Raw genomic sequence first — 26,993 nt, forward strand, 5'->3', positions numbered from 1 at the left:
AAAAATTAACTTTACAATAATAATATTCGCCAGTAGCATGTCTCCAAATTTACATAATGGCTTTATTATGATTCTTATATTCTTATATATTTACTTTGAAAAACTGATATTGTTTTTAATTGGTAAATGATGATACAATAAAAAAAAAAAAAGTATATACTCTAATAGAATTGATGATAAAATTGCAGGAGTTTGTCCTTCCCAATAATCCCTAGTTCTTAAGAATTAATACTAGATCATGTTTTTATGTGAATATTAATAATTATTTAGAATCGTTATATTATATTTTTTATATATAACTAAATTACTTAATAATGTTAATATTTTAAATATTATGATATTATAAAAACATTAGTTATTTTAATAAGTATGAAATTCCCACATCACGTGCTTTGCATGCTCCATGGTCGTGCTGCTAATCTCGTAAAACACCGAATCAGCAAATATTACATGACTCCAACCTTATTCAGATATAATTTTCCTTTTATTAATTAAAGTTAAACCATGTTTACTGTATTATTATTGAGATTTGAGAGAGGAAAATAATAGGGTTTACCCGTTTACCATTACAACCACTAATACTACATAGTGTTAGAGGCTTAGTGCCGCACCTTTGTTTTGTAGTTTTGGATCAACGCATATTCACTTCAGTAGTAATCTCTGCTCCTTTCTCACCTCAAGCTCCTAAAATGTCCATCACACAAAGCCTCTCCACTCCGCTCTCTTCTTCTTCCTCAACTTTCCTTGCTCCCTCCACCTTCAATCCCAGGTAATTTCCCTCCACTTCAGTGCACCCCATTTCATTTCCCTCTTCTTACCCAGAAATCGTTTTTCTCAAAAGATTTAATCAAAATTGCATCTTTGCTCTTTTTGCCCTCCAAAGTTTTGATTTTTGTTCTGGAATGCAGGAGTCAGGTGACGTTGCCCGTGAAGAGCTTGGGCGTTTGCAAATGCATTGCGGCACCACAAGAAGCTGATACCGGTACCCTGCAAACAAAGCTCCCTTTTTTTTTGGGATGATGTGAATATTATGGTTGTTCTTCTTATTGTCCCACTATGCATTAGCTATGGTCCCCTTTTGCAATTTCTTGGGTGAAAAGTTCATCACACAAGCTTCTTGGGTAGCAATTTCCGAGATTTTTAACTGCCTTGGAATGGTAGTCTTGTGCTGTTACTGTTAAAGGATCGGACACATAAACCTTTACAAGTTTTTTTTTAGCTCGTAATTTTAGACTTATGTGTGGACTATTGATATTTAAATGAAATTTAGACCGTATGTTGGATCCAAAAAGAAGAGCCTAAATTATTTGATTGTTGCTGAATTTGGATGGGTTGGCTTGTACTAGATTACTAGTGGATTGTGTTCTGGAAGGGTTATTGGTAATGTCATGGTGGTTCTTGAAAAAGAGCATGCACGTTTCTCCGTTTATATAGTATTCAAGATAACATTTTTTGTTTCTTCTTTGAAGCCTACAAGACGAAGGTCTCTCGCAATGGAAATATTGCTAAACTTCAAGCCGGGTATCTCTTTCCGGAGGTATTTGCTGCTACTTCATCTTTCTGCTAACCTTCAAGCAGTGGTAATTCATTAGTTCGTATGTACTTGAGTTCAAATGGAAATTCACTATGCATGATTTCTTCCCATGGGAAGCTTTGCACAGAAAAGATTATTTACATAAATGATTTTCATATGTTGAAGGGGACTGGAAAATTGGAAATGTATTGAGGCATTGAGCTTGATGTTCCCTATATTTCGAGATGAAAGATTGCAAATTCTTTCAGGATAAAGAACATGTCAATGATAAACTTAGGAAAGTTTTAAGTACTCTATTTATTTATTTTCTGTGACCAGTTTTCCCTTTTTAGTTTGACTATGGATAAGTCAATTTATTTCTACTTGAACAGAATTAATATTCTTTCAGAGCCATGCATGTAATGTTAACAAGGGATGCCTTTGATTAACACGTCAAATGGTTTTAAAGGAAAATATTTTGATTAATTATTTTTAAGTATCCAAATCGGAAATGAGGTGTAATATCTGACATGGTCTCACTCCTTAACAAAGCACTTCATTACTGAGATTTGTTTATCTATCACTAGAGAGGCAAAAAGGAATAAGTTGCGGAATTTGTGTCATTTTACTCAATCATTATTCATATACACTATGTAATAAATGTGAAAGTGAATATCCTTCTCTTTCTTTCAACCTTTGACATTGCTTTTTCATATGACATGCAACTACTTTTTCCCTCACTTTTCACTTCTCCTGTTTTCTTTGCTGTGCATATTTTTTTTAATTTTTTTTTTTTGAAAAAAAAAGATTGCTAGAAGAAGGAATGCACACTTGCTTAAGTACCCTGATGCCAAAGTAATAAGCCTTGGAATTGGTGATACTACTGAACCCATTCCTGATGCCATAACTTCTGCAATGTCGAAGGTAAAACTTCAATGTGAATGAAGCTTCTATATTTTTCAAGTGTAGACTTTGAGAACTAACATATGTTTTGCTCCCTCTCATGAAAACTTATTAGCATATCTCGTTTTCCATTTATCAGAGATCACATGCATTATCAACCGTAGAAGGATATAGTGGTTATGGAGCTGAACAAGGTGAAAAGGTATGTTGCATTGACATCTTCTAGAGCTTTTTTTGCTTTGCCCATTTTTCATTCTTGTATCCTTCCATAACTTACTTTACTCTTTTGTCCTAGTTTCAATTGTAAAAATAATTCATGGCAATGCTAACTGGAAAATAAGAGGTGCCCTTTTTTTATCCTTGTAGAATTTCAGGGAAGATATTTTGATATCTTTGTCTTTAGGAGCCTCCAACCACATCCTCAGTATGTTTGTCTGTTGCATAGTATATGCCTTTTCTCAACTGAAATTTTAGTGTAAAACAAATTCATGACTTGTAATAAATTTAAGTGGGTAAACTTTTCCAAGTTCTTCACTCAGGTTTTGAAAATGGATATTTAGCCTTCTTTTAATTCAGAATGAACTATGCAACATAAGCTTTAATTCAGAGTAACAAGATTAGCAGATCATGTGACATTTTTATTTCTTTTTTGTTCTGTTTTACTTATCTAAAGTTTAAAATGTTATCTTCAAAAACTTCTAGATAACATGAGTATTGTCTTTTGTGGGGAGACCCATCTTTTCAATTAATGTTAATATCTAGCCTTGGGGAGTTCAGTTAGACAGCGCAAACAGTCTCACAATTGAAAAATATAGTTACTTCATTTTTTAAATCTAATATGTTTTTTACTTCATTTTTTAATTCTAGTATGTTTTTTCTTTGTTGCTAACTATTTTCCACATCAAAATTTATGATGCTTGGGAACTGAGGCCATCTCTAATCTATGCAGCCATTAAGAAGTGCAATTGCTTCAACATTTTACCGTGATCTTGGCATTGAAGATGATGATATATTTGTGTCGGATGGAGCAAAGTGTGATATATCTCGCCTTCAGGTTTGTTTTATTTCCTTCCCCCCAAATCCAAAACATAATCTCTCCAACTTAAAATCGCATTTTATGCCATGTCTTTTGCCTTGACCACTTACTCTGATTGGGTTTGAAAATTCTTCCTTCAGAGAATGGCACAGGGCCACAGGGGTTAGGGGTGGCATGCTAATTAGCATCTGAAGTTTTCTGCAAAGCAATCAATGAGCTCTTCCTTAATCTAACTAATTTATTTCTTGTACTTTAATTCTGTGGCAGATTGTCTTTGGGTCAAAAATTAAAATGGCTGTGCAAGACCCATCATACCCGGTATGTATATCTTATTCTTTTCAATATGGTTTTCTCTATACATTTATGCTTCAATATACCAAAACTGTTGACATTTATCTTGATTGTTGCAATTATGGCACTTAAGATTATCTATCTAGAAATACTAATAAAGATTTGTAAAATATATAGTTTTTTAATATTTTTGCTGGAACTGGAAAAAATCAACCTGGGTTTTCCTGTTCAAGTGACTGACCTTTGTAGCTAATTCTCTGTAAATAATGCCACTTTTAATTAATATGCAGGCCTATGTAGACTCGAGTGTAATTATGGGCCAGACTGGCTACTACCAGAAGGATGTTGAGAAGTTTGCAAACATCGAATACATGCGATGTAACCCAGAAAATGGTTTTTTCCCTGATTTGTCTTCTATTTCTCGACCAGATATCATCTTTTTCTGCTCGCCAAACAACCCTACTGGTGCTGCGGCAACAAGAGAGCAATTGACCCAACTTGTTAAGTTTGCTAAGGACAATGGGTCTATAATAATCTATGATTCAGCATATGCAATGTACATCTCTGGTGACAACCCACGCTCGATCTTTGAAATTCCCGGAGCCAAAGAGGTCAGTCTGTATTATGATTTGATGTTTAAAAATCTGTCCTTATCTTCATTCATAACTGCAATTATGATACTTAAGAGTGCATGGCTTATAATAAAATGCAGATAATGTCAATTATTTGGAAACAAGTTCCATGCCTTTTGCATTTGGTTATTGTAATAGGTGTTCCCTTCCTTGAAAGTCTCTTGTTTCTTGCATGACTCATGAGAAGTTGTAGCTTGGATCTAATGAATATTTTGTCTGAACAAAGTTATATCAGGAAAGTTGTTCAACATTAGTATAACATTTTGTTAAAAGTTGCCAAAAGTTTGCAATTCAACTATGAAACTGCTTTTTACATTTGACGAATACCGTTGATTTCTGTTGGATATCTGTGTATATGACTGAGTGGTTATGGCAAATTGCAGGTTGCCCTTGAGGTTTCATCATTTAGCAAGTATGCCGGGTTCACTGGAGTTCGACTGGGTTGGACTGTGATTCCGAAGCAGTTGTTGTTTTCTGATGGATTTCCTGTTGCCAAGGACTTCAATCGTATTGTATGTACTTGCTTCAATGGTGCATCAAATATTTCCCAGGCTGGTGGTCTGGCTTGCCTTTCACCAGATGGCCTTAAGGTCAGTTATTTAGTTTATTAGTTGTTTAACTAATCCATTCAATACACCATGGAAGGTATCCTCTCTTGCTCTGCCCTTTCTCCTTCCACACCCTAGAAAAAGGGTCCAAGAATTTATCATCCGAGAGTTTGTCGTCACTCATGCACGATTACATGCTTTCTTAATCATTTAGAAAAAGCTACATAAGTGACTTGCTGCGTTTGAATGCAGGCTATGCAAGACGTTATTGGATTCTACAAAGAGAACACTAACATAATAGTTGAAACATTCGATTCGCTTGGATTCAAAGTATATGGGGGGAAAGATGCCCCGTATGTGTGGGTTCATTTTCCCGGCAGAAACTCATGGGATGTATTCGCCGAGATTCTTGAGAAGACTCATGTTGTTACAACTCCTGGAAGTGGTTTTGGACCTGGTGGCGAAGGTTTTGTCAGGGTTAGTGCTTTTGGTCACAGGGAAAATGTTTTGGAGGCATGTAGAAGATTCAAGGAGCTATACAAATGAATTTAGAATAATGCTGATCTAGCTCTATTGGACTGGAGAGGCTGTTTCTTTTTACCAATAAATACCATTGGTTTCCTTGGAATTTTAGATTATGATGTTAAGACAGTTGTTATCAATTAGAGACATCTTATCTTGTGGCCTATTTGCCGTTTCATCATCACCTTATGGTCCTGGAGCCTGAGGCAGCACATGTTTAAGTAGATAATGTAAAAGGGTCATGTTTGTATAAAATAAATGTCAAAATCAAGCTATAACCTAAGCCCAAAATGGCTGGGCAAACGTTGCCCCTAAGTGGATAATCCACGGCCAAAATACCTTAGAAATCCAAAAAAATTCGAAGTGAAAAATAAAAGACAAGGAAAATGTATAAAAGCGAGCAAATTTCTTCTTCATTTTATTCTACTCTGTTTTTCTTACTCTTTCTACAACCAAGCCTCTCTAGATTTTGATTACAAACCTGCCAATGCTCCAAAGAAAAAAAAAACGTCGTTTCTGTTACACCAGTTGATCGGTGATACGTCTATCTTACATGACCTGAATATTAAGCAGGTCCTAAACATAAGGCTCCCTAGAAGCTAATATGCTAGCTCTTTGATGAACTGCACAGTAAAAATTAGACAACTAAAACTGTTATATGCTATTGATCATCTTGATCATGTCTGCTTTGCAAGTTGTCTTGTAATGTCCGGTTTGATTACACCGACTACAATGCACTGTATGCTTCTCACGGTTAAGGACCTCCACACACATTCGTTTCTTTTCAGGGCGGCCTGGTGGTCTCCTGAATTTTGGTGGTCTTACAACGATGATATCATCTTCCATGGCAGACTCTTCTGTTTTTCTCCATTCAAGCTTTCCTGGAAGAGGTTGTATTTCCTTGGAATATGTTTCTCTGTAACTTGTAACAGTGAAGCACTTCATGGTAAATGAATAGACATCCTTTCGACATGAGACAAGGGCAGCAACTGCATGGGAGCATGGGATCCCATATAGCTGCCAATCACGGCAGGAACAGCTATGGCTACCAATATTTACAATGTCTGATCGATCAGTGGAAAGAACTTCAAACTCTACTTCATCTGATCTAAGGACTTGATATGTAGGTGCCTGACTAACAGCTTCAGAGATTCGCCTCTCAGCTGATGGGGCAAGTACAGAACACCATGAAGTGCTTATCGATCGCCTCTCATCAAACTCACTCTTAAGCTTGCTATGAATCCTCTCAATCACCTGGATGATTGGTAACTCTCTGGTTTCAAGAATCCATCTGTTGAACTCCTCAATATTAGAGGATAGATGGCCATATCGAGTCCCTTCAGAATACACAAGGGCCCATTGGGAGGGATGAAATTGCTGTAACCATTTAGCAGCTTCGGGAGAGATCTCCTCTATGTCGGCCATTTTTTCTTTGAACGAAGCAGTTGTGGTGGCATATGCAGACTGCAACAGAAGGTGGACAAGCCTAGAATTCTTGAACACCTTGCCAATGCTTTCGCTTAAGTGACGCAAGCAGAATGCATGAGACGAGTTTGGAAACTTCCTTCTCACTGCATCCACAATACCTTTTTGCCCATCTGACAAAAATATAATCTTTGGTATGCTTCCATTATTTAACTCAAGTGCCTTATGCAACTCAGACAGGAACCATGTCCAGCTGTCATCATTTTCAACATCGACAACACCAAATGCTAGTGGAAACAAACCTCCATCAGCATCAAAAGAAGTCGCCGAAAGCAATGTGCTAAGGTATTTACTCTTCAGCTGGATTCCACCAAATCCAACAATAGGCAAACAACCATTAAGGAAACCATGGATTGATGCATGAAAGGAAACAAAAAGCCTCTGAAAGCGGTTATCTGGACCAGTGGTAAACACCTCTGCAACACTTCCAGGGTTTGTTTTCTTTATCTGTTCACAATATGAAGGGAGCAGGCAATACCCTTCTTCAGAAGAACCATAGATTGCCGCAAGTCCCCGCTCCTTAGCACGCCAAGCTTGCTTATATGGTATAGTTATCCCATATTGTTTCTGGATATCGTGTAAGATATCTTTCGGCTTATAATTAATGTTTTCTCGCAACCTTTCTTCTATAAAACCCACAATCCAATCAACAGAAGCCTGGTGGTGGCCATTGTGAGCATTTCTCCCACATGTATGGGTTCCTTCGAGACTTCGTATAGTAAATGTTGGGGAATTAGGTAGCTTGACAGCACGGATTCGCCATGGACAGCCATCTGAGGCACACTTAGCAAAGTAGCGAATCAGGTCACTTTTGATAATACGAAGCTCAAAATGCTGTGCAATAGCAGCTTCTTTAATTGCATTCCGGAATGCCTTCACATCAGGGAATTCTTGACCAACAACAAAAGTGTGGTCTTCCATTAGTTCCATGATGTCAAGGTTTTGGGTCTAAACTCCTATAAGGTAAAGATCAACCCCTCAAACCTGCAATAAGCTAATAACAACACCATTTTCTCTGCTATATGTGTAAAAGTGCTTCTTCGCTAAACAAACTGTAGTAATCCAACAAAAAATAGAAATAGCACAGCTAATCAATACGTAATGTTATAATTGAATTCAACAATGAATATGCATGGCAAGGATGTTAATATAAAGCAATGTTAGTCTGTTACTAAAATTACTATTATGTGTCCTGAACCCAAGAATAGAAACAATTTTGAAGTTTATCTGAGTAGAAAATGCTTTGTTGCAGCAGCTTATAAACAAAATATAATCAATAAAAGGTGTTAAGACGAGTATCACACAAGTTTACAACATGAAACAGCTGAAGCCAATTGTCAGGAAAGAAGGAAGGATTGAAAAAAAAATTCAATTTTGTCTTCAACCAAGTTCAAAAAAAAGGGTTAGAAGTCTAAATAGGAACATTAGAACGAGGTGAAAGAAAATCAAGATATGAAGCTCGGGTTCGTGAAAACGACAAGGGGACAAAAAAGGGAGTAGCTTGGTTACCTGAAGAAGTGGAGAAGAGAGTGATGAGAGTCACTCGAAGATCGATTGGCGTGTCATCCTGTGAGTGAAAAGAGACAAAGAGAGAAGATGGTGGGAACTGGGAAGTGGAGGTGAACACTGAACTGAACAGCTTTGGTATTGTGAACAAAGGTTAGGGTTGATTGGGTCACTTTGAGGTCTTTTGCGTCATTTTAAAAGTAGGGGTATTTTTGACATATCAGTTCCAACTTCCAACCACTCCTACTCCTACAACGTCTTCCTCCAAAATAAATGTCATAATAAATTAATAAAATGACTTTAATCAAGGTGTTAAGATATTTTTTTTATTATAATTCATTTTTAGGTGACAGTTTTTTATTATTATTTTTAAAACAGCAAAATTCTCTCTACTAAATTTTTGACTAAATACTTAGACTTTATTAGTATTTTGATTAGATATAAAAAAATCAGTTATCAAATTAGATATTCATATAAAATATATATTAAAAATAAATTAATTTAGTATATTCTTTTTGTGACCGAATGATTTAATATGTGCATATAATATTTTCGTTTACCTATATATCATTAATTGCTCGAACGTATACATTTGATGGTTAGCATAAAATTTCTAATTACTTGCGATAAAAATATTATTTATAAATTAAAATCAGTCACAAAAATTAACTATTATGTATTTATATATAAATATAAATATATGTATTATTTAACTCATTTTTAATATATAATTTATATTAATAGTTGATTTTAATATATATGTAGTATGGTTGTACTTGTGAATAACAATTCTAAATATTGCATGAATATTGAATAACCAATATCCTAGCTTATATGATTCGCAATGAATGAATACTATCTACATCCTATTTTGTGGCCATTATGATTTATGAGCGCTTCAATTGTGACACTAATGACGTCCATTTAATTCTGAATACCATACTAGCAGCCAAAAGCCGTGGACTTACTATCAATTTTACAAGTCTGATGCTTGTAAACTTGGTTTTGGTTTGGCCTTTTGGAATTCCAAAAACGTTTAATATTATGTAGTACAATATTATTCTTTTTAGCAGTATTGGACTACCACATGCCTAAAGAATGTGGGAACTGATTTCTATCTATTTCAAGATATGTGTGTATTCAATGATGGGAATGAATAGGAGGGGTTCTGTAATATGCCGGCACAGTTGCAGGGAAGAACATTTGTCTCACTCCTTCGGCCTTGATAATGGGGAAAATGATGCCTGATGCACCCTGTAAGAAAAAGAGAATTTATTGATTTTGACTATGATTTAGTTTAGTAATGGAACGACAACTGATGAGTAAAAAACAATAAATTCTAAGAAAAAATGCTTACTGAAATCAGTCTAGCTCCGATCCAAATCCGATTGGGAGAAGGAAATGGTATGAGCAGGCGGCCGACACCATATATAGCAACAGCAAAGAAATGAGCAACGAGGCTGAGCGGCCGCGGATTTAGGCCGGATAGTAGAGCTATTGGTCCATTTGAGAAAACACCTCCAAGGCTCAGATAATCAAAACATGCCTGGCGCATTTCTTTCCTAGCAGGATCAGGTGATGCACAAAACACCTTGTATAATGCACCAGCTAAAGTGTTTATTGTAGATGCCACTGGCTGCAATTACAATCATGATTTGCACTAAGACATGTAAGAATGCTCAATACATTGATCTCAAACTAATGATTACTTACTTACCTTGCGCAAGGTGTAGAAAGATTCAAGATAGTTGCAAAGAGAAGAAGCATCATGGAGATCATGCAGAGGCTTAAGCAGATCCCTTAGCACAACAATGTCAGACAAGGCCACGGTCATTCCTCCTCCGGTTAAAGGGTGGCGCATGTTGAAGGCATCTCCCATCAGAAGCGCGCCGGGAGTGGGGTAAGGCCAAGCAGGCATGCTTCTATTTGGCATTGTTCTTATGTTACCCTTATCAACTGCTGCTATAAAAGAATTATACAACTCTCCAGGAACCTGAAACATCAAACTTTCCTAAATTATTTAGACACAAAAGGTTACATCATACAAGGTACTCTCATATTGGTACCTGAGGAGCTACCACAGTTTTCAAATAATGAGCCATATCACCATTACCAACAGAAGGTAATTTTTGGCCAGGCACATCAACCAAACATCGAATCTCGGTGCTGCTGATTGGATAAAACAGAATTGGTGAAGGATCACCCAAGATAACATGTCCATGATTTGCATATGGCAGGTTACAATTCTCTAAGACAAGGCCTACAAAATGAGAAGGTACTTCAACCTGCAGAAACAATCGCATCTCTTAATCAACAATGCTGAATAATTACTCTAATGGAGTTGAAAATGAATCCAGTATCTTTCCTTTACCTGGGGATTGCAAAGAGAACGCCTCAAATTGGAAAAGCATCCATCACATACTATGGTCAGGGGAGCCTTTGCTATGAACTCTTGTCCACTCTTGGTTTTGTAGTGCACACCTTTGATGGTTCCATTTTCTTCAAGTAGAGATGTGACAGTTCCTTGCTCCAATTTTACACTGCACAAAATTGGGATTGAATTTTAGAGACAGTTGAGTTCATATATCAAAATGAAAGGATGATGAAGGGTGTGTACTTTGGAAGAGAAGAAGCCTTTTCTCGCATTCTCTGAATGAAGCGGCCGTTGTGAAAGCTTCTACCAGAAACATCACTGTCAAAATTTTCCAAGGGATAAGACAGCCTGGTGTTCTTTCCATCCTTGTAAAGAGCATAGCCAAACACTTTCTGAGCATCAATCTGGTCTACACAATCTGCAAGAATTCAAGAATCCATTTATTTAGAGTTTCAAGATATGATTTTGATCAATCTTAGATTTCCTTGCTTACCCTGAAGACCCAATTCAAGTAACTTGAGATATCCCCCAGGCTGAAGCAATTCACCAACAATTCTGTCAGGTTCATTCAAGTCTCTTTCAATCACATGCACTTGCCTTCCATCCTATGATTACCTCAAAATGAAATCACTCATCATTCTAATAGGCTTCTCTAAAACATCTTCTTTGTCTCTCATACAAACTTGGGTATAAAGAAAAAGCTACATACCTTTCCAAGCGTGTAAGCAAGAGCTGCACCGGCAACTCCGGCGCCGACAATGATAACATCTCTGCTTTCTTCAGCCTCTTGAGTGTATGCTCCTCCATCTTGTGATGCCTCTGCTGCAGACCCTCCTTTAAACTTAACATATATTGATGAACTTGAACCTGTGATCTTCCTCTTCTCTGAAAAACTGTAGACCGAAAACAAAAACACCAAAGTGCTAACCAAGATCCCTCCCACTCCCACAATATACTGATATTCCATTGTTGATTTGTTCAAAGTCTTGTTATGAATGTGTTGCTTTTATAGGGGGCAGTTGGTTGTAGTTTTCAATACTTAACTAGTAAGTATAATTCATTATTTTCAGTTATTTGTTTGCTTTTCTCTTAATTTGGATATCAAATTTTTCCTTGAGAGTCAAGAAAATGGATTATTCATTTACGTATATAACTACCCCTCCTATTACGTTTGTCCTTCTAATATTTATTTGCTTATGATGGAATAACAAAATAATGTGTAAGACAATTGAATTGTTCCAATAGGCATAGTACAAACCATACAGTAAAATGTGAGATTGATTATCGATTCTATAACTGTCCTTACAGTGGCGGAACTTGAAGCAAAATTTTGGGGCAGATAGAAAATAATTATCAACATGTTTTTGATTTGGATCCCATTTAAGATAAACTCATTTAATCTCATCTCTCTAGTTCGGGTGATATTGCCAAATTTAAAGCCGTTTTTCAAGATCTCGTTCTAAAAAGTTAAGATTAAAGTCATCAGATGTAACTTTTTGAACTTTTGAAAGGTTATATCTCACTTTCTTCGTTATTCATTAAAGTAGAAGAACTATCTACAGGTGTTGATATTGTAAAAGTTATATGTTCTCCTTCTTAAATATTAGCCTTCCTCTTAAAAAATGTATCAATTCTTTGATTTTTATTATTATTTTATATAAAAATTTAAATATATATCCTAATATGTAAAGAAGTTAGAAGGATAAATATTAAAATTTATAATTATTAAATTTTTTTTATCAATTTATATAAATACAATAATATTAATACTTATTGAATATTCTATTATTTTTTATCATATAAAAAATTAAATTAAATAAATAGTAAAATATAAAATAATATTAAATTAAATAAATAAAAAATACCTAATTTTTTATATTTGAACTTAAAGATAGAAAGAGTGTTGTTTATTGAACTTATTAGATACTTTAAGTCATAGTAAAGTATTTAAGTCAATTGAACTATTTTTTATCTTTTGAAAAAATACTACTAAGTTTTTTATAAAAAAGTTTGGGGGGCCATGATCCCCTTTGTCTGAACTAAGCTCCGCCACTGTTTCTTAGAATATTGTATCATCCCGTTATTTAATAATTTAATAAATTTAAATTCCATACAAAAGAACAATTCTATTCACTCTCATCATGGGGTTAATGTGTACGTGATAACTAGAGGAGGCAATGTGCATGTGACCAATATAGCTTACAGATATAAGTTTGCCCATGTCCTTATTAAATACTCTTTTTTAGGAATGATGTATTTCTTTTTAATTTTCTATTTATTAGATTTATATTTATATTAATTCAAATTTAAAATATTTTATTTTTTAATAATAAATTAATTTTTAAAAAAGTATTGCTCTGTTTATTTTTTTTCAAAACACATTTGCATTCATCTTAATAGTAGAATGTCTCTTAAAATGAATCCCAACTTTGAGGTTAAATAACATTCTTGTGAATTTAATACTATGCTAACTTGTTGGCTTCTGCATTCCTTCCATGTTATATTATGATAATAAATAATGAGTTCTTTAAAATGGAATTATATATTACTGTGGATATCATTTCATTTCTTTTAAATACGAGCTCGTGTTTAACGAGGGGAAAATAAAAATTATACGAGTCCTCGCAATGCACGAGTTGACACCTACCTATGTGAATGTGAATTTGCCATCATATTTTATGAAAGGGGAGTGCTAGGAGAACAATGAAAATTTTGAACAACATGAACAACCACCAATCAAATGAAAATACACTATATTCTAATTTAATGTTACTAATTAAATTTATTCTTTTAACCCTATTAATTCACATTATTTACACATTGTTCAAAAATTTTGTTGATTATCTATACTTTTCCTTTATGAAATTAATTACAAACCATATGCAACATGTTCTCGTAGCAGCCATCCACTTAAGACGTAACTTCAATATCTTCAATTTCCGTCAACTTCGCGCTGTGCCGTACACTACAAAAAGGATTTTTTTTTTTAATTATTTAAATTAAAAAATATAATTTTAACAAAATGTGTTATATATAGAAAAGTTATTATTTTAAATTGACATTACACATTTGAAATACTCTGCCAAGAAAAACGTGGACAGAGAATATTTAAAATGTGTAATGTCGATCAATTTAAAATAATAATTTTTTATATATTACAAATTTCAATAAATATTATATTTTATTATACGAAAAATGATGTCGAAAAATGAAAACCAACCGTCTTTTTATTACTATTGAAATTTAGCTAAGGAGATAATTGATTATGACATTTTATTCTATTCTAAGTTAATTTAATTTAAGATGCCCTCAAAATCTTTTATTTTTATTGTAATTATGTCTACATTATAATAATAATCCGTAATTGTAGATTCTGTAACAAGGCTAGCTGGTCATATTTAATCCTAGTAACTGTAGTTATAGTTAGATTATGGACATGGACAGGTACTTAAATATGCAAAATTCGTGTATAAGTCAACTAGGATTATAAGTATAGTGGAGAATACGTCACACTTTCCCTTTCTTGTTTATAAAATTACCCACATCATGATTCATGGATGTGTTAGACTGTTGGTATTAAGAAATGTAGGTGGGTGTCCCAAACTCAAAAGAATATGTACAAATAAATTCAATTATCTATGTGTTGGACTTATGAGATTGCCTACTAAACAAGTCTTTCATATCCACACCACAAATAAATCATTTTTTGTTTTTCATATTGGAATAATAATGGTATTTTTTTGAAATGTGAACTGATAAAGTGTTAGAGAAATAGAAATTGAACCGTCTGATTTGTGAGAGATACAAAAATAAATACATATTAGAATATAATATATACATTAAAAATAAATTTAACAATATATATATTTATACACAAATATATAATAATTTAATTTTATTGTTGATTTTGGTATATATATAATATTTTTACATAAATTTTGTATTATGAAAGTGATTAAATTTACACAATTATGACAAGTTGGGCCGCGTTTTTTGTTGAACAAAGTTGGGCTGGCTTAATAACAAGCTAAGAATCATAGGCTAGGAAAGAATAGGGATTGGGCTTTGTGTTCATGTTTACCCTGCCAAAATAAGAACGAAAGGAAATATCAAAAAAGAAAGACAAAAACCCATTTTCAAAGAGCTGATTCCATCCAGGAGGAGATTGGGCATGAAGCTGTCGCCGATTTAGGTAGGAGGAAGGGAGAGTCAGGCATCCATGGAGATTGGTCTTTTTTTTTTTTTTTTTGGTCGGTAAATTAAACAACCGGAGATTGATCTTTTAAATTGGTAGCACTGAGAGAGAAGAGCGCGATTTGCTTCATTTTGGTTGGGATAGCATCTTGGGTGTTTGGGTGAGTTGGGAGGGTTTTTTTCTGGGCGGGTTTAGTCATTGTAGGGCTAAGTCCATGACCAAAAAAAAAAAAGAACAAAGACAAAAAACAAAAATATTCTTCACAACCGAAAGAAATATTCTTAATTCCCCAGCGAAAAAAAGTGTCTTTTGTATTTTTATTCTAAATATAAAAAAATTCCAACCAAAAACATACTTTTTAATTTTGATATTTAAAAAAAATATATTACAGCTGTTGTGATAAACATGATGATGATGTGGATGACCATTTAATACACGGGCGGTTAATTTTTTCCTATGAAAGAGTGAAGCTCCCAAGTTAAATTGAGCATTAATGAAGTTTGAAAATTTAAAGCTTCACTCATGTATAAATAGAGGCTTAAGTCTCAGACAATATCATCAATAACAATTCTCTCTCTATTTATATTGTCTATATACAAAATTTTTCCTCTTTTTTTCTTTCATACATTACTACATATATTAGTAATATATATATATATATGAATCATCTCTTTTATATTGAGATAGTAATTGTGGTGAATATTACTACTAGAGTTATCTAATTATATTTTACATTTTATATTTGTTATCTCTTTCTTATTTATTTGTTTAGTTATTTTACAACACGTTATCAACACGAAGCTTTAACGAAATTTTAGGAAGACTTCAGGTAACAAATTTTTATTATGTCGAAAGTCTTTCATCTTGAATATAATGCTTTTGATATATATGGAAATAATTATTTATCATGGATGCTAGATGTTAAAATCCATCTTGATTTAATGGATCTTGAAGATACCATTAAAACTGAAAGTAATACATCGCAGAAGGATAAAGCCAAAGCTATGATTTTCCTTCGTCGTTATCTTGACGAATGATTGAAAAATGAATATCCCACATTAAAAGATTCTGCAGATCTGTGGAAAGACCTTGAAGAAAGGCACAATCATTAAAAGATGATGATACTTCCTCAAGCCTGATATGTTAGAGAAAATTTTCTCGACCTTCCATGCCTCGAATGTGCTCTTGCAGCAGCAGTATCGAGAAAAAGGATTTAAATTTTTTTGAGCTAATCTCTTGCTTTCTTGTTGCTGAACGCAACAATGAGTTGCTCTTAAGAAATCAAGAATCGCGCCCAGCTGGCGCCGCCCCATTTCCTGAAGCAAATGCGGCAAATTATAACCCCAGAAGAGGTAAATGGCAAGATTTTGATAACAAGAAAATTTATGGAAGGAAGAGAAATTATGTTCACAAGAAAGGATCTCACCAGAAGTGGGATAAAGAAAGAAACAATGGGCAAAATAAATCAATTGAGGATAAATGCGTCCGTTGTGGTGGAAATGGCCATTGGTCACGTACTTGTCGTACCCCAAGGCACCTAGTTGATCTTTATCAAGCATCCTTGAAAAGGGATGACAAAGGAAAGGAAACAAATTTTTGTTTCAAATAATGAAAATTCCACCACTCATTATGATCTATCTAATTTCTTTGAGGATCCTGAAGGAAATATTGGCTATTTGATATGTGTGTGTTTGTTAAGTATTCATGTGAACAATTTTACTGTGTATGTACTTCTACTCATTTTATTATTATTATTATTTGTCTTTGAAGAAAAATGGCAAGGACATATTCTGAAGATATTTTCCTTGTGGATAGTGCAAGTTCGCACACTATTCTTAAAAGTAATGTATATTTTGTCCATCTTGTGCTAAAAGAAGAATATGTTAATACCATTATTGGCTCAGGCAATGTGATAGAAGGCTCCATAAGAGTTATAATTTTGTTTCCTGGAGGAACAAAATTTATAATAAATAATGCACTATTATCTACCAAATCTTTGAGGAACTTGTTGAGTTTCAAAGATATTCGCCGAAATGAATATCATATTGGAAAAATGAATGAGGAAAATCATGAGTATTTATGTATCACAACTCATGATTTAAATAAAAAGGTTATATTAGAAAAGTTACCCTCACTTTCATCTAGATTGTATTATACTAAGATTAGTGCAATTGAATCACATGCCATTGTAAACCAGAAGTTTACTAGCCCAAATGAATTCATAACTTGGCACGACCGATTGGGTCATCCGGGAACAACCATGATGCGGAGAATTATTGAAAACTCCCATGGACATTCACTAAAGAACCAGAAGATTCTTAAATCTAGTGAATTTTGTTGTGCTGCATGTTCTCAGGGGAAGTTAATTTTAAGGCCATCACTAGTAAAGATTGGATTTGAGTCCCCTGAATTCCTAGAAAGGATTCAAGGTGATATATGTGGACTTATTTATCCACCATGTGGATCTTTTAGATATTTTATGGTCCTGATAGACGCATCTTCGAGATAGTCACATGTGTGCTTATTATCTTCTCGCAACCTGGCGTTTGCAAGATTATTGGATCAAATTATTCGATTAAAAGCACAATTTCCAGAAAATCCAATCAAAGCAATTCGTCTTGATAATGCTGGTGAATTTACTTTCCAAGCCTTTGATGCTTATTGTATGGCTAATGGAATAAGTGTTGAACATCCAGTAGCTTATGTTCACACACAAAATGGGTTAGCAGAATTGCTTATTAAACGCCTCCAATTAATTGCTAGACCCTTACTTATGAGAACAAATCTCCCAACCTCAGTTTGGGGACATGCTATTTTACATGTCGCAGCACTTATTCGTTTGAGGCCAACGAGTTACTATCAGTTCTCTCCTATGCAATTAGCATTTGGCCAGCAGCCAAATGTTTCCCATTTAAGAATATTTGGGTGTGCGATATATGTTCCCATTGCACCACCTATTCGCACCAAAATGGGACTCCAAAGAAAATTGGGGATATATGTTGGATATGATTCTCCCTCTATAGTGAGGTATCTTGAGATACAAACTAGAGATGTATTTAAAGCCCGGTTTGCGGATTGTCATTTTGATGAATCAAAATTTCCAACATTAGGGGGAGAGAATAATTTTTCTGAAAAAGAACTTAATTGGAAAGCATCATCTTTGATGCATTTAAATCCTCGATCAGGACAATGTGAACTAGAAGTTCAAAAGATTATATATTTGCAAAGAATAACAAATGAATTGCCTTATGCATTTTCCGATACAAAGAGGATAACCAAATCTTATATACCAGTGAAAAATGTCCCCATTCGAATTGATGTCCCAGTAGGACAAGTAGCCACTGAAGCAAATTCACGCCAGAAGCGTGGCAGGCCTGTCGGTCCCAAAAATAAAAATCCTCGAAAACAAAATAAGGTAAATACTATTCCTGTTGAAAAAAATATAGTAGAGACACTTGCAGTTGTCTAAAATTCTGATATAATGTTAACGCCAGAAGAGATTCAGATACTTGAAAATTGTGAAAATGATGAGATCTCGATAAATTATGTCTTTACAGGAGAGAAATGGGACCGAAATAAGACAATTATCAATGAAATATTTGCATATAATGTGGCATTAAATATCATGCATGAAATTAAGGATCTTGAGCCAAGATCAGTCGAAGAATGTCGACAAAAAAATGATTGGCCAAAATGGGAAGCAGCCATGAAGGCTGAATTAGACTCACTTGCAAAACGTGAAGTCTTTGGACCTGTAGTCCATACACCAGAAGATGTAAAACCTGGTGGATACTGGTGGGTATTTGTGAGAAAACGAAATGAGAAAAATGAAGTTGTGCGCTACAAAGCCCGACTTGTGGCACAAGATTTTTCACAAAGGTCCGATATAGATTATGAAAAAACGTATTCCCCTGTAGTGGATGCGATAACATTGTGTTATTTGGTCAATTTATCTGCATATCATAAACTGCATATACATTTAATGGATGTGGTAACAGCCTATTTGTACGGCTCATTAGATCGAGATATCTATATGAAAGTCCCTGAAGGACTAAAGATATCTAAACCATCCAGTGAATATTCGCAAGTGTTATACTCAGTTAAATTGCAAAGATCTTTATACGGTCTAAAGCAATCTGAACGAATGTGGTATAATCTTCTTACTGAGTATCTGGCAAAAAATGGATTCAAGAATGATGATATCTGTCCATGTGTTTTCATAAAGAAATCCGCATCTGGATTCATTATAATTGCTGTGTACGTTGATGATTTAAATATCATTGGGACTCCTGAAGAGATTCCAACAATTATAAAAACTCTAAAAGAAGAGTTTGAGATGAAAGATCTTGAAAGGACTAAATTTTGTCTCAGCCTGCAGATCGAGCATATAAAAAATAGGGTCTTTATTCATCAAACAACATACACAGAGAAGATCTTGAAAAGATTTTATATGGATAAGTCACATCCCTTGAGTACCCCAATGATCGTAAGATCTTTGGATGTGGAGAAGGATCAATTCCGTCCTAAAGAAGAGAATGAAGATATCCTTGGTCCTGAAGTACCATATCTTAGTGTCATTGGAGCGCTAATATATCTTGCTAATAATACACGACCCGATATATCATTTGCTGTGAATTTACTAGCAAGGTATAGTTCCTCCCCAACCAGAAGACATTGGAGTGAAATCAAGCAAATCTTTCGATATCTTCATGGGACAGTTGATATGGGATTGTTTTATCCATATGGATCCAAGTCACAATTAGTTGGCTATGCAGATGCTGGATACTTATCTGATCCACATAAAGGGAGATCTCAAACAGGATACCTGTTCACATATGGTGGAACTGCTATATCATGGAGGTCCACGAAACAGACGATTGCTGCAACATCCTTTAATCATGCCGAAATACTAGCGATACATGAAGCTAGTCGCGAGTGTTTTTGGTTCAAGAATTTGATCCAATATATTTTGTCATCATGTGGACTGATTGATCATAAGATAGCTCCAACTGTCCTGTTTGAAGATAATACATCATGTATTGCTCAACTTAAAGGCGGATACATCAAAGGTGATAGAACAAAGCATATTTCTCCCAAATTTTTCTTCACTCATGATCTTCAAAATCAAGGGACAATTGATATCCAACAGATCCGCTCAAGTGACAATCTGGCAGATTTATTTACAAAGTCACTCCCAAAATTCTCCTTTGAAAAATTGGTACATCAGATTGGGATGCGTCGATTTCGAGATATTAAATGATGTCGACAAGAGGGGGAGACTGTACTCTTTTTTCCTTGGTCAGGTTTTTTTCCATTTGGTTTTTCTTGACAAGGTTTTTAATGAGGCAGTCCCCATCACAAAGGATATTGTACTCTTTTTCCTTCACTAAAGTTTTTCTCATTGGGTTTTCTTTAGTAAGGTTTTAATGAGGCATAATCTTAAATGGTCATTCAAGGGAGAGTGTTGTGATAAACATGATGATGTGGATGACCTTTCAATACATGGCCAGTTGATTTTTCCTATGAAAGAGTGAAGCTCCCAAGTTAAATTGAGCATTAATGAAGTTTGAAAATTTAAAGCTTCACTCATGTATAAATAAAGACTTAAGACTCAGACAATATCATCAATAACAATTATTTCTCTCTATTTATATTGTCTATATACAAAACTTTTCCTCTTTCTTTCTTTCATACGTTACTACATATATTAGTAATATATATATTTAATATATATATATGAATCATCTTTTTTATATTGAAATAATAATTATAGTGAATATTATTACTAGAGTTATCTAATTATATTTTACATTTTGTATTTATTATCTCTTTCTTATTTATTTGTTTAGTTATTTTACAACAACAGCATCATTAAAGTATGATGTGTTTGATTTGAGTGTAAAGTACACAAGTCTGATATTAGATTTCCGTACTTGAATTTTATAATATATAAATTTGATCTTTAGATGTATGTAATTAAATTTTTAAAAATTTTATAATACAGAAATTTGACTCAAATCAGATTCTCAAATTTTATTTTCTTTTTCTCTTCTCAACAAATTTGATTGTCTAATTTATTTAATAACAATTAAAAAATTAATTCTATATCAAAAGAAAAATATAAATTTTTTCAATAATATACCTTTACACACCAATTCTCTCCGTGTAAAAAAAAAAGAGTCCGAAAATACAACTAGAAATAAAAAAGCACAAGAGAAATATTAAATTGTGAAATGATTGCATCACACACTTCAAAAAGTTCACCACAACGCAATTTGGCTCTTCTCTTCTTCACTAAAATCCTGAGATCCACATTCACTTTAGCTCAACATTATCAAAAACAAGGATAAGCCTTCACAACAATTGGGTTCCACACAAAACTCTTCTTTTGCTTCTCATTTTAATATTTGAAGAAAAAACATTGGACGTATGTGTCAACTTCTTGGTTCCCATTATTTCTCATTTATATATTTTATCCATTCATCTATATTATTCATTTACCCCCATATATAACAGACAGTGCTAACTGCTTCTAACTCTTGTTTCTCAAATACTTTCATAGAACATGGAAGCACGTGCAGCGGCTAATCATCGTATTGCAAGAATCACCTCTCATCTTCAGCCACCCAATTTCAAGGTTTGTTGCAAAGGGTACTTCATAGTTGATATAACATTACATAGCTATAAGAAGCCTCAATGATCAGTATTTAATGAATCAATACTACATAACCTGGAAATTTTCTAAAATTTGTGTTCCTTGCATAAACTCGAGCTTCTATTATTGCCAAAGATTAGTGCTTGATCATGTGATGACAGGATGGTGGTGATGTTCTTGTTGAGAGGGCTGAGTGCAGGGCAAAAGGAGGGGCACCGGGATTCAAGGTGGCAATCTTGGGGGCTGCTGGTGGAATTGGCCAATCCCTATCTTTGCTGATGAAGATTAATCCCTTGGTCTCAGTTCTTCATCTCTATGATGTTGTTAACACCCCTGGTGTCACTGCTGATGTTAGTCATATGGACACTGGTGCTGTGGTAATCTCCTTTTACTGTTTTCTTCATGGATTGTTGCAGAATTCTTGATAATCGAATAGCAGCTTATCACAAAATTGTTGTCTTTGTGTTAAATGGGGATGTTATTTAGGTGAAGCTTATATGAATTGATTTTATAGCCAAATTGGTGCTGGAACTTAGTAATCTATAGCTGCTATGTGTTGTTATGTTCAAATTATTCCCACTTTTTTGGGATTGTTAGGTTCGCGGCTTTCTGGGGCAGCCGCAACTTGAGGGCGCACTCACTGGGATGGACCTGGTAATTATACCTGCTGGTGTCCCAAGGAAACCCGGGATGACAAGGGATGATTTGTTTAAGATAAATGCTGGAATTGTGAAGACCCTTTGTGAAGGAATTGCCAAGTTCTGTCCCAATGCAATTGTCAACTTGATTAGCAATCCAGTGAACTCCACTGTTGCAATTTCTGCTGAGGTTTTCAAAAAAGCTGGTACCTATGATCCAAAGCGGCTGCTAGGTGTTACAACCCTGGATGTTGTGAGGGCAAATACTTTTGTGGTAAGCATTACTTTCCTGTTCTTCCTGGAATTATAAGTAGAGAGTCTTGAACACACTTTCTGTAGGTTAAATGTTATGTCAAATTTGTGATGATAAATATTTTTGAAACAGTATACTTTATTGCTTGAAATTAACTAAGTAAAGACTAATGTAAGTCAATCTGTTTATCCATGCAGGCAGAGGTACTTGGAGTGGATCCAAGAGAGGTTGATGTTCCAGTGGTGGGAGGTCATGCAGGAGTTACAATACTGCCTCTTTTGTCGCAGGTGCAGAGTCCTCCCTTAAGCCTTCTGTTCCCCGCTTTTTAAAATCTAGAACCCATGCTTATCTTTTTCTTTCAAAACTGTGTATTTTGTTTGTAGGTTAAGCCTCCTAGTAGCTTCACTGCAGAAGAAGTTGAATACCTGACAAATCGCATCCAAAATGGTGGAACAGAAGTTGTTGAGGTAAATGCCATACAAGTCAATTGCTTAAAGATGTAACTGAAGTAGAAGGGACAGGAAGCAAAAAATGAAGTTTGACTCCCTTTCATCCTTCCTTCGAATTTATTTCTGCTTAATGCCACATATCACCTATGATATATTATTCATGGCGAGTATAATGCTACAACAACTATCGGTTACTCCCAGTTCTATTCTACGATAATAATTTTTTACTAAAGGAAAATATAATCCGATACTACAAGTAACGATAGTTAACTAACATTATTTTCATATCCATGACAGTTGAAATTTACAAAATCTCAAATATTGTATCCTATCCCTTGTATGTATCTGGTTTGTGATTGATCCACCATAATATAATCACGATTATTCATGTTACAGGCAAAAGCTGGAGCTGGTTCTGCAACACTATCAATGGTTAGCAGCTTATATTTATTATGTGTATTTCTATGTTTACAAGCATTGTTAATTAGTACCAACTGAGTCTACTCCAAGTGGCAAGACTAACTTGAAAATCCACTCTCGATTGAGTAGGCATATGCAGCTGCCAAGTTTGCTGACGCATGCCTCCGTGGCTTGAAGGGAGAAGCCGGAGTGGTGGAATGTTCTTTTGTGCAGTCCCAGGTGCCATGTTCAAGAACTTATTTCATTGCACAGTATAATGCTATACTTTTTTACTTCTCATTTTAACATTATGTTTTAAACAGGTGACGGAACTTCCCTTCTTTGCAACCAAGGTACGTCTTGGTCGCGGTGGAGCAGAAGAGGTATTTCAACTTGGTCCCCTGAATGAGTATGAAAGGTATGATAGGAGATTACTAAACTCTTAGTATTTAGCTAATATCTTTGTTGGAATTGGTAGCAGTAATGTAACACAAAGTAAAGTTCTGATGTTAAATACTTAACAGGATTGGATTGGAGAAAGCAAAGCAAGAGTTAGCAGAAAGCATCCAGAAGGGGATAGATTTCATCAGAAAATAAGTGATATGAGGAAAATCTGTTTTTGTCTTCTTCTATAATGACCCTATGTACTATTTCCCCCTTGTTCATAGTAAATTCTTAAGAATATAGTATTCCAAATTTTTGGTGTCATCCATTCCTTAAATGTTGATCTTAAAGGATTTGGCATCAATGGAAGCATAATGATCTGAAAGACAATATACAAAACTGGCCTTTTGTACTATTTCCATATACCACTGTTTTCTTTAATCTTTCACTTATCCTCCCAACATATTTGTTTCAAAAATCATGATCCTTCAATAATATAATTATATGGAAAATATTAAGTGACATTCATGAAAAATTCTAATACATTGAGGGGCTGGCAGAGGGCGAAATCATAACAAGATCTTTAGTATAATCTTCTGTGGGGACTAAGATTATAAAGAATGTGTACAAGGATTCACTTGGCTAACATTAAGAAAACATATAATAATATTAAAACCCTTCTCATTTAACATTTATGGTCTCCATTTATCAGGACAACATTCACTATTTTGAAGCATTTTTCTTTTGCATGCTGATATATGCTAATGCCGTGCACGAAAACATGCAAGTTAAACATTCATACAAATAATTGAAGATACAGTTATTCATTGACTTGAACCAAACATTTTTGGTACGAAACATTTTTTTATTTAACAGAAATAAACCTACAAGAATGCAACAAAAGGCCTGTTTGTCGAGACCACCCAAAAAAGAACCAATGATCCTTTTTCTAAAGATTTACTTCAAGTAGAAGAAGAACTGTGCTAGAAAGTAGAAACAGATGGGGTTGAACTTTTCAACCTGATGCCAAAAAATGCCTAGCAAGCTGTACAAGCCACTGTAGAAACATGATGGGGTGGAACCGTGGAAGTAACATGATCAACTTGTTGATCATGCAAAAAGTATATGTTGACAGAAAAGCCCCTCATGCAAAATGAACCACTGGTGGCAATGTAGCATGCTTGAGGTAAATAATGGTTTGGTTAAGGTGGCAGACATTACAGGCTTTGCAAGTTGCAAACATGAACATAAATGAAGTAACATAAACTGCTATGTGTATATATAGTTGACACTAGACAGTAAATCCTATTATTTATTCTTATACTTTTGAGTGGTGACGGATTCTGCTTGATTTAGACAAATGGAACTTCTTCAAATGATAGATGCAAAAGCTGAGCGCAGGTTTCTCACAAGCTCCTTCACTGTCATGCAAAATCCCTTTTCCATCTGCAAATTAAAAAACATTTTTCCTCATTGAAAGAAAAATTATGTTTGCTACAAAAAAAATATGATTATGCATGCATGGAAAATTAGAAGTCGAGCTATTCTTTTTTTCCTTGGCACTAACATTATCCAGATATACCATGATCAACTATAACAAATTATTGTTGATGTATCTATTCTAAAAAGTGACAACATAGTTCCATTTTTTGATTTAGTTGTTAGGCTGTTATTTGCATGTAGCTTTCATTCCATAGAATTGGTACTCAAGTTACCTGAGCAATAATAGTTATATCTAAGGCCCAGCTCCCAAACGTCATGGCACTGCTATTGGTAACTTTTAGATGGAGTTTCTCAATTTGATTGATTGATTTTTCTACAACTCCTCTGTTCTTCTCGCAGTGGATTCTTATGAGAACATTTTTATCACAGAATCTTGCTTCAATTTCAGGTAATGCCTCATGGAAGATACCCTCATATTCTAAAGAAGCGTCTTCTGCATCATTGGATAATTGAGATTTTTTCACAAATACTACAGATTCCACAGCTTTTCTCTTGTTCTGTTCTTCCTCAAGAGCCTTCACCTTCTCTTGCAATTGCTTTAAGTATTTGATAGCATCTCCAAGAACAGAAGCTTTGTCTGTCTGTTAGTAGCATGTTCAAAAAGAGATCAATGGATGCATTTATGTGTTAGAGCAACAGCATGGACAAAAGAACACAACCACCACAAAATATATATTCAATTCCACATATTTATGAGCTTCCTGCTAAGCGTTAAATAGAGTTCAACTAGGAAACCAACTACTTTTTGGCCAATATCAGCCAACTTTTTTGAAGTTGCCCTTTTACTCTAAATTCTAAACACCAGATCTTAAACTACTAAACAAATGCTCCAATATATGTTCACAGTTATGAAAGACAGAAACAACAAACAGTCAACTAAGAATCATAACAAGCCAAATATCACTTTAACCAAATGTTGTATACCTTCTGTAGTCCAGGAACAAGGGCAGATAGAGCAATGAACCGCTGGCTGAGCTTCTCTCGACGCTTCCTTTCGGCTATTATGTGGTCTTGAGGTTGAGAAAGTCTAGAACGTGGCCCTACATGCTTAGTCGCCTGACTAGCCTCGAACACATATTGATTTCCTAATGTTCCTTGAAAGTTCATGTCTTTAGGAGTTGTGTCATTCATTTTAGGACAAACCATCTCATCCTTAGACTTCACCACTTCCAACTGGTTTATATAATTGGGATCCACAAATGAAAGAAGAGTTGAGCAAGAAGCAAATTGTGCCTCGGATGGAGTTTTAGTTGGACACCAGCTATTGTTCTTGAGATGTTTTGTAGGTCTGTCAATGTTAGAAAGTGAAGTTTCCATGGAAGTTTTGGGGTTGAAACTGGGATGAGAGAATGAATGTTGCTGTAAAGTCTCTCCAAAAGCAGCAGCAATCGGAAGTAAAGTAGGCTCATCAATAGAGCTCAAATGCCACTGATGAAGATAGGTAGGATCTTCCATTATTTCCTGCAAATTCAGAAGAAATTATGTTCATTATAGTCACTACATACAGAAACATTTCAGGGTCTTCATAACACATTTTATCAACCAATATCAATATTCAAAACCAGAATGACATAGAGTGTATATTCACATTTCAATTCTTCATTAGATATTTGCCTTGATTTCCAAATACAGTATAAAATAATGCATACTTATTTATGTTTTAAGAATAATGATTTACAGCACAGGAGCTTTATATCTTACCAGATC

At 34.5% G+C, this 26,993-nt stretch overlaps 5 protein-coding genes across 5 annotated transcripts; 2 read left to right on the top strand and 3 right to left on the bottom strand.

The window, feature by feature from the left end:
• Nucleotides 1-458: 458 nt before the first annotated feature.
• On the top strand, nucleotides 459-5,611 carry AGD2 (Pyridoxal phosphate (PLP)-dependent transferases superfamily protein). Its single transcript, XM_016329103.3, has 10 exons — nucleotides 459-769; nucleotides 909-982; nucleotides 1,470-1,537; nucleotides 2,321-2,437; nucleotides 2,556-2,618; nucleotides 3,366-3,470; nucleotides 3,720-3,770; nucleotides 4,034-4,354; nucleotides 4,759-4,965; nucleotides 5,176-5,611. Exons 1-10 carry the CDS (start codon nucleotides 690-692, stop codon nucleotides 5,467-5,469), a joined length of 1,380 nt encoding a protein of 459 aa, XP_016184589.1. The 5' UTR covers nucleotides 459-689; the 3' UTR covers nucleotides 5,470-5,611.
• Nucleotides 5,612-5,832: 221 nt separating this feature from the next.
• Nucleotides 5,833-8,602, bottom strand: LOC107626261 (uncharacterized). The gene is made up of 2 exons (XM_016329100.3): nucleotides 8,440-8,602; nucleotides 5,833-7,982 (listed from the first exon to the last, which is right to left on the bottom strand). The coding sequence occupies exon 2, from the start codon at nucleotides 7,858-7,860 to the stop codon at nucleotides 6,100-6,102; it is 1,761 nt and encodes a 586-aa protein (XP_016184586.1). The 5' UTR covers nucleotides 7,861-7,982; nucleotides 8,440-8,602; the 3' UTR covers nucleotides 5,833-6,099.
• Nucleotides 8,603-9,338: 736 nt separating this feature from the next.
• On the bottom strand, nucleotides 9,339-11,973 carry LOC107626262 (squalene monooxygenase SE1). Its single transcript, XM_016329101.3, has 8 exons — nucleotides 11,520-11,973; nucleotides 11,304-11,415; nucleotides 11,054-11,228; nucleotides 10,808-10,976; nucleotides 10,503-10,721; nucleotides 10,154-10,429; nucleotides 9,794-10,072; nucleotides 9,339-9,690 (listed from the first exon to the last, which is right to left on the bottom strand). The coding sequence occupies exons 1-8, from the start codon at nucleotides 11,775-11,777 to the stop codon at nucleotides 9,577-9,579; spliced, it is 1,602 nt and encodes a 533-aa protein (XP_016184587.1). The 5' UTR covers nucleotides 11,778-11,973; the 3' UTR covers nucleotides 9,339-9,576.
• A 9,227-nt stretch (nucleotides 11,974-21,200) lies between these two features.
• LOC107626268 (malate dehydrogenase 2, peroxisomal) lies at nucleotides 21,201-24,231 on the top strand. Its single transcript, XM_016329106.3, has 10 exons — nucleotides 21,201-21,432; nucleotides 21,568-21,642; nucleotides 21,822-22,037; nucleotides 22,258-22,572; nucleotides 22,749-22,838; nucleotides 22,935-23,018; nucleotides 23,397-23,432; nucleotides 23,550-23,639; nucleotides 23,723-23,817; nucleotides 23,924-24,231. The coding sequence occupies exons 2-10, from the start codon at nucleotides 21,571-21,573 to the stop codon at nucleotides 23,994-23,996; spliced, it is 1,071 nt and encodes a 356-aa protein (XP_016184592.1). The 5' UTR covers nucleotides 21,201-21,432; nucleotides 21,568-21,570; the 3' UTR covers nucleotides 23,997-24,231.
• An 891-nt stretch (nucleotides 24,232-25,122) lies between these two features.
• LOC107626269 (transcription factor bHLH25-like) lies at nucleotides 25,123-26,742 on the bottom strand. The gene is made up of 3 exons (XM_016329107.3): nucleotides 26,211-26,742; nucleotides 25,499-25,867; nucleotides 25,123-25,229 (listed from the first exon to the last, which is right to left on the bottom strand). The coding sequence occupies exons 1-3, from the start codon at nucleotides 26,739-26,741 to the stop codon at nucleotides 25,155-25,157; spliced, it is 975 nt and encodes a 324-aa protein (XP_016184593.2). The 5' UTR covers nucleotide 26,742; the 3' UTR covers nucleotides 25,123-25,154.
• Nucleotides 26,743-26,993: the final 251 nt, after the last annotated feature.

Source organism: Arachis ipaensis, chromosome B2 (genome assembly GCF_059453495.1).
Source record: "Arachis ipaensis isolate K30076 ecotype BB chromosome B2, ASM5945349v1, whole genome shotgun sequence".
In the NCBI taxonomy this organism is placed as follows: Eukaryota; Viridiplantae; Streptophyta; class Magnoliopsida; order Fabales; family Fabaceae; genus Arachis; species Arachis ipaensis.